Genomic DNA, 16,325 nt, shown 5'->3' on the forward strand with positions numbered 1-16,325 from the left:
GAAGAGAAGAAAACAAAATGGCGCCTCCTTTGACTTTCTATCTTCGGAAAGACTGCGTTGAATGTCGTGTTGTATGGCTTTATATGATAAGGGTGAGTTCGTTTTGGATTGATTAAACTCTACTTTTAGTCTAGGGACCTAAATAATAGGGATTTATGGGGAATTTTTTAGTTTTGTTTTATTTGATAATATTGTCTTTCGTGAGCCATGGCAACGATATTCAATGAAGGAAATGCAGGAAACGAGAAAATATGCATTCCATTTCGAGGAAGAGAAAGTAATAACAGGAAAATTTAATTTATTTGGAATGGCCCAGGGTAGATGATTTTATGGTTTTTTTCAAAGATTTTGGAAGCCTAAAAAAATACTACCCACCCCTCCCTTGACCAACAATGGGTGCCATAATACTACCAAAACAGGTAGAGTGACAATCGCGCCTGAAAAAAAGCAGTCACCAATGACGATTAAGATAAACATATCTGATTACATTCCTGAGCCCAGAGCGGCAATTTAACTTTGAATGTAACCAGGTACGTTCATATTAATCATCATTAGCGACTGCTTTTTTCCGGGCATGATTGTCACTCTACCTGGTCTGGTAGTACTTAAAAAAAGGGGGAGGGAAGGGAGGGGATTGGTGGCATAGTGAAAGATCCAGAGCTGTCTTCACCCTCCCCTTCAGACCCCATCCACCCATGCTTATTGTTCATTTGACCAAGACTAAACAGTGGATCAATGTACTCTCATATTCTGTAGAACAAGATTACGTTCACTATGGTTGATATAGATGATGCTCGTCCAGTTGGTTTTGCTGGGATGAGCCCTCTAGGGTCAGTGCCGATGATAATAGATGATAAAAATACCATAACAGGATGGTAAGAATCAAACAACCAGAATCATTCATGGCTTCATTTTGTAATTTTTTTTCATTTTCTGGTACTTCACAACATACCCTCCTCAGACCCTCCCCACTCCTTGGAAATTCCAATCTCTCTCTGTCGGGGAGGTATGGATATTTTCTGGAACTACACAATATACCCTCCTCAGACCCTTCCCACCCCTTGGAAATTCCAATCCCCCTCTGTGAGGGAGGTATGGATATATTCTGGAACTACAAAATATACACTCCTCAGACCCTCCCCACCCCTTGGAAATTCCAATCCCCTCTGTGGGGAAGGTATGGATATTTTATGGAACTACACAATATACACTCCTCAGACCCTCCCCACCCCTTGGAAATTCCAGTCCCCCTCTGTGGGTGAGGTATGGATATTTTATGGAACTGCACAATATACCCTCCTCAGACCCCACCCCTTGGAAATTCCAATCCTGCTCTTTGGGGGGAGGTGTGTCTGGAACTGCATGTTTTTATTATTTAGACATATATGTACATGGTTTCTGTTGTGAAGGTGTAATGATAATTTCACTTCACTTTTCAGTCTTGCGATTGTAATGTACCTAGCTGAAAAATATACCGGCTTCTCAGGGTTCGGCCAGACACCTGAGGTGAGAGCAAGAATTGAGTCTATTATCTGCTGGGCAGCAACTGCTTTAACCAGGTAAACATCAGCAGCAGATTTATAGGAGGATTGACTATAGGAGGAAGACTATAGGAGGAAGACGGTAGGAAGAAGATAGTAGGAGGAAGACAGTAGGAGGAAGACAGTAGGAGGAAGACTCGCATCCCCATGGACAGATTTAGGTTTTTTTATTTTGGTTAGCCATAGACCTCTCTCTTTCTCTGATTCCTTGATCTGCCCTTAACCCCTCTACTCCTTTCTCCTCTCTTCTCCACTACCCACTTTGGAATTATTTAAATTATAAGAGCAAACTCGGCACCCTCAGGCCAATCTTTCATTAGTGATTCTCTGACTTAATTTTCAGAGATGTTGCACATAATTACGTCTACCCATCACTCCAACGGCAAGAGGACTCCCTCCCTGGAGAATCCAACATTTCACTCATCAGCTTCGGCAAGTCAGAGGTCATGTTCCACCTCAACACCTTGGAAAACCAATACCTCTCCAAATCTCCATTTCTGTCTTGCGATCGAGAGACATTTGCCGACAGCTGGGTGACTGTAGTTCTGTCGCTGCTTGAATTTGCGTCTTTCGATTTTTCTCCATGGCCCAAGGTCAAGGCATGGATGAATAATGTGAAAGCTAACTGTGATTATGTCAATGTGAGCCACACCCATGAAGAAAAAGCCAGGCAGTTTTGCTATGGGTTTAATAAGAGCATTGGGGATGTGAGGTCTGTTTGATGGGGACTGTCAAATATATCTTTGTGGCAATAGGAAGCCATTTAGTTGCTCATAATAAGATGCCATTAAAGTGTCATGGAATAGGAGACAAATAGGAAGCCATTTGGACGTTCATAATGAGATGCCATTTAAGTGTCATGGAATAGGAGAAAAATAGGAAGCCATTTGGACATCCATAATGAGATGCCATTTAATTGTCATGGATAAGGAGAAAAATAGGAAGCCATTTGGATGTTCATAATGATATGCCATTTAAGTGTCATAGAATAGGAGAACAATAGGAAGCCTTTTGGATGTTCATATTGCAACAGTGGGAAGCCATTTCAGTGCAAGAGCTAGAAGTATTGGAACATTGGGAAGCCATTTCAGTGCAAAAGCTAGAAGTATTGAAACATTGGGAAGCCATTTCAGTGCAAAAGCTAGAAGTATTGAAACATTGGGAAGCCATTTCTGTGCAAGAACTAGGAGTAATGAAACATTAGCTGTCATAATCAGGTTCAAATATGCAATAGGAATCCAGATGCAATCAAAAGATAGAATAATTTTTATTTAATTATCCAAATATCAAAATACAAAATGGTCTTAGCTTTCAGATTAGACATGCAATATTTTGTTTGAAACAAATGTGAATTCTAAGTGTTTTTTTTTTTCATTCCTACTCATTTGACTTTCCATGACTATAGTGGCTTTACAATTTACCTTATGAAACACCCAGTTTTTATTGCCATCACTATGTGATGTCCCCCATCACCTCCGCAATAACGAATTAACCTTATTTAGTGTTGTTTACAACTACAGTTCACGCACTAAAAATAATCCTTATCTTATGCTTCTACACCTCAGGCAACTCCAATCATGGCACAATTTCTCTTGTTTTGGCTTCTGTCTGAGAAACCAGGATGTCTTTAGAAGTTGTTGAGGTTACAGAAATATATAAATCACACGAAAATTAGCCAGAAATTCTAACAAATGTTAGCTAATATTGAACTCTAAATGGCAATAAAAAAATAATAAGAACTATAGAACTATAAAACAGAACGTGATTGGCTGTCCTCATGTTTTTACAACACAGAAACAGTCAAAATTACTGTAACAAATGGAAAGTAACAAATGGAAAGTATTTTTTTCTATATTTTGGAGGTAGTTTGCAATCCTGAATGAAACGGCATAGGGCTTTTCTGAGTTATAAACAAGATGCATTGCACTCCAGCTTCAGTACAAACATCTTTTGTTCGTTGTCTTATGCAGAGTTGTCCGCACCCAAGCTAGACCAGAATGCACCGTTTATCAAACTCAAAGAACCTATTTGTTTTATTCACCTGGAAATAACTTACATCAAACTACTTCAATTATTCTCATAATTAATGAATACATTATTCAGGGTTTGTGCTACATTTTCGTTACAAAATTCAAGGACTTTTTAAGCACTTTTCAAGCACAAAAATTCGATTTTCAAGGACAAAGTTTTTTGTATTAGAACGTGGTTTAAGCATTGATTCAATGTTACAGTGCAGCTAATTCAGCCGGGGCCACTAGCTGAGAAAAACAGAATTTTAATATACGCATTCTTACCAAAAGTACCCAGATATTCAGCTAGGCTATTTACGAAATATACGCAAACTCTTCAATGAGCAATTAGTGGATTTAGCGCTATATAAATAAATATTATTATTATTATTATATTATTATATTATCAATTTTAATCGTTATATATTTTAAAAGGAAAGTTAGAAATAGCATTAAGTTTGCATTAAATTCAAGGAGTATCCCAGGAGTTTTGGCGTTTTCTCTATTTTCAAGGGCTTTTCAAGTGCCCTTAAAAACGTGTTTTCAATTCAAGGAGTTTTCAAGGATTTCAAGGAGTAGCACGAACCCTGATTATTGTCTATTTTTCAAATCCATTTGGATAAGATGTTATGAGAGCTATCAGATACCTAGTAGATTGTGTTTTCATTTTCCATTAAAATTTACTAATGAAATAATAATTATGCTCGGAATAGCAACATTCGTGATGCCACAACAGGTCCAACCAAGTCTGCATATTCTTGAATCGCTTCAGTGTCATCATCTTTGTTGTCATTACCATCATCATCATCATCATCTTCTTCTTCATCATCATCATTACTTTCACTTGCATTGGTTGCCTTTATTATGGTATAAATCTATTGAAAAGATCTTGTTTAGGGACTGTTCACTTTGTACCGGGGATGGGGGCAGTGGGATTTGGGAGTAAGGGGTGGGGGGTGGGGGGGGGGGGGGGGCATAAAAGAGATCAGGCACAAAACAAAAGGACAACAGGTTGTAAACCTTGCAATAACCTCGTACAGAGTTGTAGTGCAGGGAATGGGAAGGAAGGGGCACACACAAAAAATTGTACAGCACTCTTGCAATGACGGGGTCAATTTTTGTAAACAGTTTTGTAACTAGAGGAATTATTACCTGGTATGGCATGGCTTGTCGGTCGTGTAGAATCAACACAGAGTTGATGTTTGTGCTTGGTGGTACTATAAAAAAGAGACAGACAAAGACTATGAGCAATAAGATTGGGCTGCCTGTAGAAAGGTTTTTGGGATGAAGGGAGATCCAGTAAATAGCCTTATACATTCAATCAAAACTTATCAAAACTTGATAAGTTTTTTTAGAAGGATTTCGGAATACATGCGTAGATTTGATTAAACATGACATTTCGGCTATAACTTGCAATAGCCTTCATAAGAATAACGATGAAAGTGTGTGAAGCTTGTAAGTAAACGAAGAATTGGGAGAGGCAATGAAGCGATGTATGAGTGACAGGTCTATGGCTATCTGGTGGGACAAAATAGATGCCATCTTGCCCCACAATGCAATACCAACTCAACCTAGCTTTTTCCTCATCCTCAGAACTGCTATAGACCTCCTCTGCTCTGACGTAATGTTGTCCCATTTCAGACCATGTGTCATTCCCTAGAGTATCATTTCTTTGTTTAAAGGGCCACTTGGACGAAAATCGTTCCAAAATTAAAACTCTTTCATTCGAGCTGGAACTTTGCTGAAATAATCTTGAACACATTTAGAACCACTCACTGGAATATCTTTCTAATATTCGAAAGGGAAGGGCCAAAATTTTACGATTTATTTTCGTCCGCCATTAATTTCTTTGTGTCACGGCCAACGAGTCATTATGTACAGCAGTTTTACGCTGTGACGTCATTTACTCAACACCGTCATGTTAGCGTCGTTTTGACCATACATTTCTTGTTAAATCACCTGAAGTTTATTTGATGTTTTAAACGCGTTATCGTGAAAAGAATCTCTAAACAGACTTTTTTTAAACCTTTGATACCTCTTCAAATATAATGGAAACTCCTTTGGACGCTCGCTTTGTCAATCCTGAAGAGTTAGAACCATAAGTTATAATGTATGAAGATGAAGCCGAACTAGAAGAAGAAGAATTGCTTGGGAAGAGGTTTTCATAAAAATTCCTTACGTTCATTTCATTATTTGTATTTGCTACATACTGTCCATGATATAAAGATCTTAAATTTGAAGTTTCAATGTAATCTAATAGTGATTGATGTTATGAATTCTGCGTTGTGATATAAAGATTTGTGACAATATACTTAGATCTATGTGCCGAATAATTTAAAATGTGAGCTCGTAATTCTCCTAGCTGGTTTACTACAGGACGGTTATTATTTGCTTCAAAATGTTTATTATGCATTGAATAGGTACAAACATACGATTATCTAATATTATCTTTGTAAAAGAACATGTCAAAGGTTTCTTATTTATTACTCGCGCGACAGCGGCGTCTGTCACTCAGCTCGTAGATTTTTCTTTCATTGTGTCGGATGTCTCGCGGACCCAAATTGTGGGGTTGCTCTTTGCCCTTGTATGTAAATATACCTTGAAAAGTTGTTATCCTTAAAATGATTCGAATAAATCCCGAATATCTCAGTCACTTCGCGCGATGGAACCGCTAGAATCTCGTCCATGCGTCCTACTTTGTTGTGATTCTTGGCGTGCCGAGATGTATTGAAATTTTCGAATTATGATCGACAGTATTATTGAAAGTAAAAAATTTCAGCGCCTAGACATTGTTTGGTCATATAGTAGTTAGGAAACCGAATGAAACATTATATATTTTCTGAATAAACCAAATAAACCGAGTTTTACGAACATGGCACATACATTACCCACCAATGTTTTGGTTTGGGTTGAGTAAATGACGTCATAAGTACTCGTGCCAGTCTTCTTGAGCCGAATTCTGTGAGTCAAAGAAATTAATGGCGGACGAAAATAAATCGTAAAATTTTGGCCCTTTCCTTTCGAATATTAGAAAGATATTCCAGTGGGTGGTTCTTAATGTATTCAAGATTATTTCAGCAAAGTTCCAGCTCGAATGAAAGAGTTTTAAATTTGGAACGATTTTCGTCCAAGTGGCCCTTTAAGGTTTGCACTCAGTTTCCCATGAGAGAGAAGACACTTGAATATGAATACAACTCAAACAAAGAGTTTTCAAGGGAATGACACGTGGTCTGAAATGGGACAACATTACGCTCAAGCGCTCCAGAGCCGAGGAGGTCTATTAGAGCCCGATTTTATTCACATAACACAGGGAGCCTGCCTTCACTGCTTAAGAACCCACCTGGCGATACATCGTCCAGTCTTGAGTATTTACTACTGTCCAGCTTTGGTCGACATTTTTCTATTGGAACCCAGTTGTAAGTTTCTGGACATACCAGGAACGAAGGGTAATAATTACCCTGCAAAACAAAAGTTATGAAAAAAGATAAAAGTTGTGTTACCCATGGGAGTGGAGTAGTTAAGGTGCAATGCACTGGCCAGCCAGGCATCAAACTCTTGCCATGAGCTATTCAATCTGTGAGTAAGGCCACCATTTTCTTCCCATTATGGAGGAAGACTAGATTAATTCTGCTTTTTCTTCGTACCTTATATCTCATTTTTGGACAGGAATGAATATAGAAACCCATGTAATAACTCTCAATACTTGGAACTTGTCGATACAGCTGTTGAGTGAAATAAATTTCCCTAAGAGTAGAATAAGTACCAAGAGACAGGAACCCATAGGATGGTTCATAGTACAAGTAGACGGATGAGACGCATCGTGGTAAAATATCCAGTACTGCTACAGCTATGAGAACACCTAGAAGAAAGACAGTAACAGTTACCATAGTGACCATTAGCTATTAATAGACCTCTTAACTTTTTGCATATAAATTTTTGATCATTTCAAAGATCTTGAGTACAGTATTCTAATAAGCCTGAAGCGAGATGACGTTTTACCCCCGACTCTATACCATAATAGTTTTTTAAATTCTTTCATATTAAAATTTTTGATTCCTTAGAGAGCACAGGAACAATAGTCATAATTAAAGAACAAAAGCAATGTGAAAAGGATTATGGTCTAGAGACTGGGGTAAAATGTCATCTCGCTTCAGGCTTATAGGTTGAGTTTCATTTACAGCTATTCCAAATAAAGGTTGAAGGTGAAGGTTTCATTGTACGTTGCACAGTGTTGTTGAACAATCTTGAAACGTATTATATCAGGAGCCTATTACCCATAGCGTACGACTAGTACCCCTATCTTGAGTTATCATTTTCTTGGACTAGTTATTTTAAGATTCGAATTGTTGCCAAATAACAAAGCATTCCTCATTAGTACTTCTTGTCCATTCCAGCATGGCGGCTATAGCTTTGAGCTTTATTCTATAATTTCTGAGGGATTGGAGGCTGTTCTAAATATAGATGTGAGTTGTACTCTCCAAGTAATGTGCTCATGATTTTACTCTCTGTCTTCACACCACAGGCAGTCCAATAGATTTATACTTGCCATCCAAGTAGTACTGCTGGTGAAAAGATCCATATCCCATGTGTGGAGCACCACTGCGTTTATCATGCTGCATTATAAGACAATATACTATGAATTATATCGAGTTCTACACGCTTTTTATTTCACATTTATTATTTTACATAATTGCTGAAGTGACTTAAATCCAATTAACTCCCATCCCCCTCCCCTCCCTCCCATCCCAACGTCATGTTTTTACTTCCATGTTTTGATACAACATGTAAAACTTTTTCTCAACTAAATCCATCATAACTTTTATTCTGTTTCATGGTGCTTACCATCAATGGAGAATCACAAAGAAACCTCTGGAACTGAAAAAAGGATGGTGTAAGAGACTAGTAGGGGAAAGAGAAAAATAAATGGCTAATTTTTAGAATAGCTCATGAAAAAAAACAGCTCAAAGAGGGACAAATCACATAAACCTATTTTAGAAATCGTTGTCGCACCAAAAGCCTCAAGCAACAAGCCAAGACCGCAGAGAATGCCGGTACTTTTAGCTGTAATTAGTTTATTCATGGTGCATTTTCATTTATGGACTTCACAAATTGCTCCAAGCAAGGCTGCTTGAGATGATAATTAGCGTAGAGCTATAGCCACTTGCATGAACCATGAATAAATCAATTATGATTAAAAATACCGACGTTCTCTGGAACCTTGGCCTGTTACTTGAGGCTCTTGGTGTGACAATGATTTTCAAAATAGGTCTATAGTTACCTGTCTTTCAGTGCACTTGTCTGGAGGGTCTTTATGAATGCTAACTTGATAGTTTTTGTACACATTGTAAGATTGTTTGAATGTGCTTTTGAACTCCTCAGATTCCATGTCTGCATGAACCAATTTGATCTGATAATTGTTGCAGAAACAAGAGTGTGAAAAACAATGTCTTTCAAAATAGAGCTTAGTATTACTTGCATAATTAATTTATCATTTGCCATGCCCTGACTTAGATCAACCCAGAGGTTGTTTCAGGGTTTGATCTGTGAGTTAGCCATGCACTGACTTAGATCAGCTCAGAGGTTGTTTCAGGGTTCTATCTGTGAGTTAGCCGTGCCCTGACTTAGATCAGCCCAGAGGTTGTTTCAGGGTTCTATCTGTGAGTTAGCCATGCCCTGACTTAGATCAGCCCAGAGGTTGTTTTAGGGTTCTATCTGTGAGTTAGCCGTGCCCTGACTTAGAAAAGCCCAGAGATCGTTTCAGGATTCTATCTGTAAGTTAGCCATGTCCTGATTTAAATCAGGCTGTTTCAGGGTATCAATTATATTTAAGGGTATTTTTCAAGCTCTTAGTCACAAAATAAGTATGAAATTTTGAGCACTTACCTCAAGTTTGTGTAGAATATTTGAATGTTTGGAATACTCAAATAATAAGTCTTCCAATGACTTTGCGGTGTTCTGGTGGCCTGCTTGGGTATAGGCCGAGTCACACTGTAAAACAAAACATGTAGCTTTAATCATCATCCTCACCACCATCATCATCAACAACATCATCATCACCGTTATCATCATCTTTAATCATCACCATCATTATTTATCATCATCATTATCAACATCATCAACATCTCAAGTGGAACATAGAGCTGGTTTTTGGTATACCCTGAACAACAATTTTACCTCAACTCCACTGGCAGCAAGTTTCTGTCGTTTTCTTTCTTTTCTAATCAATTTAGCTTTACGACATGGTGGCTTATTAGCATCAGGTCCTAACCCTGGACCTAGAGCAGCATGGAAAAGATTTCAAGAACATTCGGTATAAAGTAGGGTTAAGTATTTGTGGCGGAAAATGTTTGCATAGTCTATAAACAGATACCTACGTGGTTCAGGTTTCTCTTTATGGTGATCAGTCTGAACCGTTTCATCTGGATTTAATGGGGAATCTTTTCTTTTAACATCCTTATCTTTTCCTGATTGATTTTCATCATCATTCCCATGCATTTCTTTCATTTCTGGGAGAACAATTTCATATCACGACATAATACACTAAAATTATATTTATTATAACCAATTTGCAAACAGAACACTAAACATAGACTTTAGATCTATAGACAATATTTATTACAATTAATTATTAGTTTGATTAATGAAGAGGGTCTGAGGAGGGTATATTGTGTAGTTCCAGAAAATATCCATACCTCCCCCACAGAGGGGGATTAGAATTTCTAAGGGGTGGGGAGGTTCTGAGGAGGGTATAAATATTGTGAGGTTTCATAAAATATCCAACCCTCTTCCACAGGGGGGGAAGGGATGGAGTTTATGGTTTGCCAACTTACTTATGTCACTTGTCAAATATTTTGTCATGTGTTTCAGCACCTTCTTTTGTGATTTCGTTGCTTTGAACTCAAGGGCTTTGCATCTACAAGATGGGGAAAAAAGTCATATTTTATTCTTTATAAAGAATAAGAAATGTTATATTTTTCACTACTTTTTCTTATAAATTCTAATTCTAAAGTTAGCAAGAATATTTTTATTTGAAAGAAATATTGAGAGAAAGGCCCATTTTTTATTAACCTATGGAAATACTTGGGGAAGAAATGATGAAGGCTATATGTCTCTAAAGGTGAGAAATTTAGAAAAGCATTAACTGACCTTATGGTGTAAGCAGGACAGCACGTTTGATTCATCAAGGGCTTATAGCAGTATTTGCCACTTCTGATTTTAACAAGAATATATATGTATAATCAAGAAAAATAGCAAGAAAATACCTGCAAGATATAATAGATAGCAAGAAAACTCCTGCTCTCTTATCCCCTTTATTTTTCTTCTCCCTTTCCCTCTTCCTTCCCTCTGATTCTTCCCCTCTCTTTCTTTCCCTTCCATTCTTTCCTTGTCATTTGTTCCCTTCATCCTTTCCCTCTCATTCCTCCCCTCTCATTCTTTCCCTTCCTCTCCCCTTCCCTCCCCCTGTCAGTAAGTGTCAATTATCAAAAGGATGTCGAAACATGAAGAAAGGAATGCAGACTAAAAAGGTTAATGTTCGTCAGCAGAGAATCATATTTTTCTTGCATGAAAACCCAGATCGGTGACATCCGTAGTAAGCAATGGTTTAATAAGTCCAATGTGACTAGTTCAATGGTGTTACCATGATGTCCACAATATTACCATGGTGATCTATAATCCATAATCTCAAACTTTACCTTCTCCATCCTCTGTCAATTAAGTCTTGATAATCCTTACATGTTAACTTATGTGCCCACATACCTGAAAACGTTAAAAAAATTCATTTCGGATAGCTTCTACATATTCTCTATGGGTGGTGGCGGTATGGGTGCCATGTGCATTTGTGGTGGGTGTGTAATGTACTTATATGATTCAATCATTATTTTTATATATCACAGTACACTTGTTTTTCTCATTATCTCCTATAGAACTTAGATATCTTGACTCTTTGAACTTATTTAATAGTGCCATAACCCGGGGGGTGCCCCGCCAGAATTTGGGTAGGGGTGTTCTGCTGGGATTCTAAAAAGGGTACCCTGTTTATGACAAAAAAAACTCAAATTTGTGGACCCTGTTTATGACAAAAGTTATAATTTATTGTACTGAGTTCCTGTTTCAATTATCATGTCATCTCACGTATCATTTTTTTACGACCATAATAACCAGTTTCAGTCAATATGAAAGTAGAATCCCTGAATATGGCTGGAAACTCAGGAAGAACTTGGAACTTGAGTGAAATTACATACCCTGTTTATGATAAGAAGCTCAAAAAACCATACCCTGTTCAGCGGATCATCCCCGTATAGTCCATATATGAGAGTACCCCCCGGGCGCCATAATAATAACCTACATCCAGTGATACATTGTGCTAGTATTACATTTACGAACATTAGAGTTAAATTGCATTTAGTCATATTCTCGATATTTACAACATTTCTTTTTTATCAATATCAAGTTTAATATCATCAAAAAAGATATTCTCTTTACAAGAACACCTCAATAATCTATTATGAACATGAATGTTTAACATATTCACTATGGGTGTGCACAGCTCTCATATAGCCCGGGGGGGGGGGGGTACTCTTGCCCGTTTAAGGTGGGGATGTGCCGCTGAGCCTGCTGAACCCTGACCCTGTTCAAGAGTAAAATCGCTGAAATTCATACCCTGTTCCAGAGCAAGATCGCTGAAAATCATACCCTGTATTGCAAAAATGGATACCCTGTTCCAGAGAGGAGAGAGCTAGATTTCATATACCCTGTACCAGAGTAAAATAGCTGAAAACTATACCCTGTTTGGCAGCACGTACCCATATAGCAAATATAGGGGAGTACCCCTCCGGGCTCTCATATAGCTACTATATTTGTTTGTGGCGGCTGTATGGGAGTCGTGTGCATTCTTGGTGGATGAGTGTGATATTTATATCCAACATATCTATTTCATACTTACTGACTATGAATAAATTATTTATTTGCATACATACCTTAGATATCTACCTTGTATTTAAAGTAGCATAATATTCGATTTCATATATTTTTATATTAGATTTTATATCAGCTCGAATATATTTATAACGAGTCTTTGGCTCACATATTGTATGTACATGTCGACGTTAAATAAAGTTATTTATCTATCTATCTAAATTTAAAGGGAATATAAAAGAATATAGTAGATTTATTTCTTTCGTTTTTCATTTTCGTAATTAAGCTCATAAGCCTAATATTTTTAAATAATCTAATATTTCTCTCATTACTCATATGATTAAAAGAATTTCTGAAAGTTTATCTCAAAATTTACCAAAAATGCTAAGCAAATTTAACGAAGCGTCAAAAAAAATCGCGGCGTATTTTTTGCACAACAATTTTATTTTTTGTCCATAAAGACCTAAATTTTCGCTTTTGATAGACTCAATGCAGAAGTTTAGCTTAATATGGATTTATTTACCGTTTGAGCGATTGGTATCTGAGCTTCCACAATAACCACAACGATGTCCTTCGCTTCCTGTAAAATACTCGACTATCGATGGACCCGCCATCTTGGATTAGTTGATCGGCCATAGGTAGCCCAAGCTCAAGGTTTCTGTGGTGTCGTATTATAGCGATGCTTAAAAACTTCAATAAAATCGTCAAGATGAAAAATAAAGTAAAAAAATCTTAGCAGACGTTTGAAAGTAGCACCTTGTTTGCCCTATCTACTTATATTTTGGATTAAGCCAGTTTTAACGTTTTTCCAATCCACTGTTAAGAAACAAGACTTATGGGCTTCCTGTGGTTAGCTCAAGGCATCGCAGGCTCACTTTAATACTCCATGTGTTCAGATCTCAAAATTTGCTGAAGATTTTTGCAGAAAAAACAGCTTTAAAATGTCTGATTTTGATATGGGTAGTAGTTCAGCTGGTATGCTGGACAGCTCTAAGAGAGCACAGCTCATGGATCAAGTCAAGAGCCAGATCGCTGTAGCTGCTGCTCAGGAATTATTACAAGTTAGTAAACCCATGTGGGATAAACCTTAATTTTTAGCGACAGAAATTCGTTCAAATCAAGAAATTCCCAGCAATAGAGCCTCGAGTTTATCATCGTTAATGCTGCTGTTGTTTAAGACATCATTTTTGGTTTAAACATTTATTTCCAAGTGATTTCAGAACGTAAAATTGTGACTTAAATCAGGCGAGTTTGTTCGACAAGCTTATGCAATAAACTGTACATGATTTTTTGGAACTAAAATGTATGTTTGCAATAATAGAGTATAGTAGTCTATTATAGATAAACGTCACAATAAGTAAATAGGCAACAAACTGCCTTCAATCAAATAATGCATCTATCAATACCTATCAATGTTAAGCCCAGGGGTAGGGGGGCAGGCTACCCTCGAGAAATTGACATCATCAACCCCCTCAGGGTAAGGAATTTTCGTGGCTGCGATCTCGAAAAAGGCAGAAAATACAATAATAAATATGTACTAAGGGTGGAAATTTGACATTCATCAGTTGTCCAGGGGGCAGGGAATTTGAAAATTTCAAAATGTCAAATGCCCCTGGGGTCTCCCTCCCCCCCCCCCCTTGGGCTTAACATTGGATGGTGCATAAAGGTACACGGGAATGATATGTTTGATTGACAGTACTCTATTACCCACTTACCTATTTTATTTTTCATTTCTGTTATAGAAAATGTCTGATAAATGTTTCAAGAAATGCATATACAAACCAGGAACATCACTGGACAACTCTGAGCAGGTAGGTTTGATTCTTTCGAGGAAATATGCAATATGCCTGTCATTGTATTGCCCAAGAGAGGGAGGCACAATATTGTGGAGGTGGTGTGGCACATGGACTTTGACAGTCACGTACCTGTAGTAACCTGAGTGCTTGTTTTTATCAAACCTATTTTCTATGTCCACCCTAGTACTCTACTAGTTATCACCACTTATTTTCTATGCTCTTTGATTGGCTTACACATTAAAAAAAATTAATTTGGTAGCCATGGTAACTGATTTTTATGATTGTTGGTTTCAGAAATGTATAGCGTTATGTATGGATCGATATATGGACTCATGGAACACAGTATCAAGAGCATACAATGCAAGATTACAGCGCGAACATAGCATGGGACATTGAATATTGCCTTTTGTTGATTTGCTCTTTTCAGTGAGGGTCAGGGGATGGGTTTATATTTCCTGTGAGACAGATATCGCTTTTGAATACAGTCTCACAATCAATGCACACCACTGTTTTTGAAGACTATAGACTAGTTTGTTAAAGTTAAGCCTAGTTTAAAAGTCAGTAATATATACCATTAAAAATCAGTTGGACGTCAAAATATTAGTATTATTCAACTTGTACATTTTTTACGTGACAGTTGAGTAATTTGGAAATGATTTGAACTTGAACGAAGCTTAACCTGTACAGATGAGACTTCAGTCATAAAACACAGCAGTTTTTAGTGAACAAGAATATGTACTATTTCTGATACACATGTCATTGGAAAATTATTGCATCAAATCATAAATTGATTAAGACATTTAACAATTATTCGCCGAAGGCGAAGTGATTATCAGGGAATATTTACTGAGACGCGAGTCTTCGATCGGCAAGGTAAATATTCCCTGATAATCACTTAGCCTGAGGCAAATAATTGTTTTAGTATAAATACACAGGTGATTCTTTCAAAAAAAAAAAAAAGATAAAAGACATTTTTTCCGGTAACAGCAACAAAGCGGCTGGAAAATTGGAAAATTATTGCATCAAATCATAGATTGATTAAGACATTTAACAATATTTGCCGGAGGCGAAGTGATTATCGGGGAATATTTACTGATACGCGAGTCTTCGAGCGGCTAGGTAAATATTCCCCGATAAGCACTTAGCCTGAGGAAAATAATTGTTTTAGTATAAATACACAGGTGATTCTTTCAACAAAAACAAAAAAAGATTTTCCCGGTAACAGCAACAAAGCGGCTGGCCGCCATTTTGGATTTTTGCTCAAGGTGATTATCATGTGATAGTGTGAGTTTCTTGACCAATCTGCGCACAAGATTTTCTATAATCACCTGTGTATTTTTACTAAATACAGATAATCCTTAACTTTTGTACAAATGGACTGATATCATAATTGTTTTCTCATGAGTGTAAATCCCAAATGTTTGACTACATTTGACATCATTCCTTATAAATTAGGTCATTACGTCTTCCAGTCTAGGATTTAGTGCAAAGGTTCTATGTGTTAGGATACTTTTTTTGATGTACTTTACATTACATTACCAGGCCCGTTGCTAGGGGTGGTTCAATGGTTGGAACAAAACTCCCCCCCTCCACCTTTGTAGGAGTACAAAATAATGTTTAGCTTTATTTTAGTTTTTCAAGAAAGGGCAAGAGTGGTAGAAAGACAAAAAAACCCTTTCAAGGTCCTAACAACGAGTCTGATTACCACTATGTTTCAAATGAACCAAGCCAATTTTTCATCTACGTTATAATTTAGTTTATTCCATTTGACAGAAGGAACTGTAAGATTGAAAACTTTGTATGAATAAAAAAATTATGGTGTCTGATTTTGTGCATAGCATATCTCAAAACTGCATAATGGTCTTTGTCACACAGTGCTATATTTACTCCCAGGAGAATAAATATTTTGTTTAGCAAGTGAAGCATAGCCTCATCCTGAAGCACATGAATATGAGGTCATTTGGGGGGGGAATCTACATAGCTGCTGTGGATACTGTCAGGAGAGGTCCATTAGATATCCTTTGAATTGACCTCATCGGCTTGGGCCTAATGTTTTCCCATTT

General features: G+C 37.3%; 3 protein-coding genes across 4 annotated transcripts; 2 read left to right on the forward strand and 1 right to left on the reverse strand.

Annotated features, from left to right (window-relative positions):
* The first annotated feature begins 1 nt into the window (after position 1).
* Positions 2-2,913, forward strand: LOC116303949 (glutathione S-transferase theta-1). The gene is made up of 4 exons (XM_031713575.2): positions 2-92; positions 757-875; positions 1,440-1,559; positions 1,885-2,913. Exons 1-4 carry the CDS (start codon positions 18-20, stop codon positions 2,261-2,263), a joined length of 693 nt encoding a protein of 230 aa, XP_031569435.1. The 5' UTR covers positions 2-17; the 3' UTR covers positions 2,264-2,913.
* On the reverse strand, positions 2,792-13,102 carry LOC116303953 (arginyl-tRNA--protein transferase 1). Of its 2 annotated transcripts, none has more exons than XM_089032670.1 (14): positions 12,990-13,102; positions 11,245-11,308; positions 10,697-10,759; positions 10,381-10,463; positions 9,925-10,056; positions 9,725-9,825; positions 9,434-9,538; positions 8,829-8,957; positions 8,393-8,425; positions 8,097-8,163; positions 7,195-7,409; positions 6,891-7,008; positions 4,703-4,767; positions 2,792-4,425 (listed from the first exon to the last, which is right to left on the reverse strand). In XM_089032670.1, the coding sequence occupies exons 1-14, from the start codon at positions 13,078-13,080 to the stop codon at positions 4,249-4,251; spliced, it is 1,443 nt and encodes a 480-aa protein (XP_088888796.1). In that variant the 5' UTR covers positions 13,081-13,102; the 3' UTR covers positions 2,792-4,248. The 2 variants fall into 2 exon arrangements, with proteins under 2 accessions (XP_088888796.1, XP_088888794.1); XM_089032668.1 differs by having other exon boundaries at positions 8,393-8,449.
* Positions 13,103-13,346: 244 nt separating this feature from the next.
* On the forward strand, positions 13,347-16,088 carry LOC116303944 (mitochondrial import inner membrane translocase subunit Tim13-A). The gene is made up of 3 exons (XM_031713573.2): positions 13,347-13,527; positions 14,209-14,277; positions 14,557-16,088. The coding sequence occupies exons 1-3, from the start codon at positions 13,408-13,410 to the stop codon at positions 14,656-14,658; spliced, it is 291 nt and encodes a 96-aa protein (XP_031569433.1). The 5' UTR covers positions 13,347-13,407; the 3' UTR covers positions 14,659-16,088.
* The last annotated feature ends 237 nt before the right edge of the window (positions 16,089-16,325 follow it).

Source organism: Actinia tenebrosa, unplaced genomic scaffold, assembly GCF_029948245.1.
Source record: "Actinia tenebrosa isolate PJP-AT-01 unplaced genomic scaffold, QUT_ActTen_1.0 PGA_scaffold1__47_contigs__length_23844297, whole genome shotgun sequence".
Classification (NCBI taxonomy): Eukaryota; Metazoa; Cnidaria; class Anthozoa; order Actiniaria; family Actiniidae; genus Actinia; species Actinia tenebrosa.

What these genes read in the sequence shown, in the direction of transcription:
- LOC116303949 (XM_031713575.2), top strand. Translation starts at nt 18, where the DNA reads ATGGCGCCTCCTTTGACTTTCTATCTTCGGAAAGACTGCGTTGAATGT. An exon ending in TATGGCTTTATATGATAAGG is followed by an intron (nt 93 to 756) that starts GTGAGTTCGTTT and finishes CATATTCTGTAG; the next exon opens with AACAAGATTACGTTCACTAT. An exon ending in GCAGCAACTGCTTTAACCAG is followed by an intron (nt 1,560 to 1,884) that starts GTAAACATCAGC and finishes CTTAATTTTCAG; the next exon opens with AGATGTTGCACATAATTACG.
- LOC116303953 (XM_089032668.1), bottom strand. Translation starts at nt 13,080, where the DNA reads ATGGCGGGTCCATCGATAGTCGAGTATTTTACAGGAAGCGAAGGACAT. An exon ending in ATTGACAGAGGATGGAGAAG is followed by an intron (nt 10,760 to 11,244) that starts GTAAAGTTTGAG and finishes TGTTAAAATCAG; the next exon opens with AAGTGGCAAATACTGCTATA. An exon ending in TAAAGAGAAACCTGAACCAC is followed by an intron (nt 9,826 to 9,924) that starts GTAGGTATCTGT and finishes ATGCTGCTCTAG; the next exon opens with GTCCAGGGTTAGGACCTGAT.
- LOC116303944 (XM_031713573.2), top strand. Translation starts at nt 13,408, where the DNA reads ATGTCTGATTTTGATATGGGTAGTAGTTCAGCTGGTATGCTGGACAGC. An exon ending in CTGCTCAGGAATTATTACAA is followed by an intron (nt 13,528 to 14,208) that starts GTTAGTAAACCC and finishes TTTCTGTTATAG; the next exon opens with AAAATGTCTGATAAATGTTT. An exon ending in CACTGGACAACTCTGAGCAG is followed by an intron (nt 14,278 to 14,556) that starts GTAGGTTTGATT and finishes TGTTGGTTTCAG; the next exon opens with AAATGTATAGCGTTATGTAT.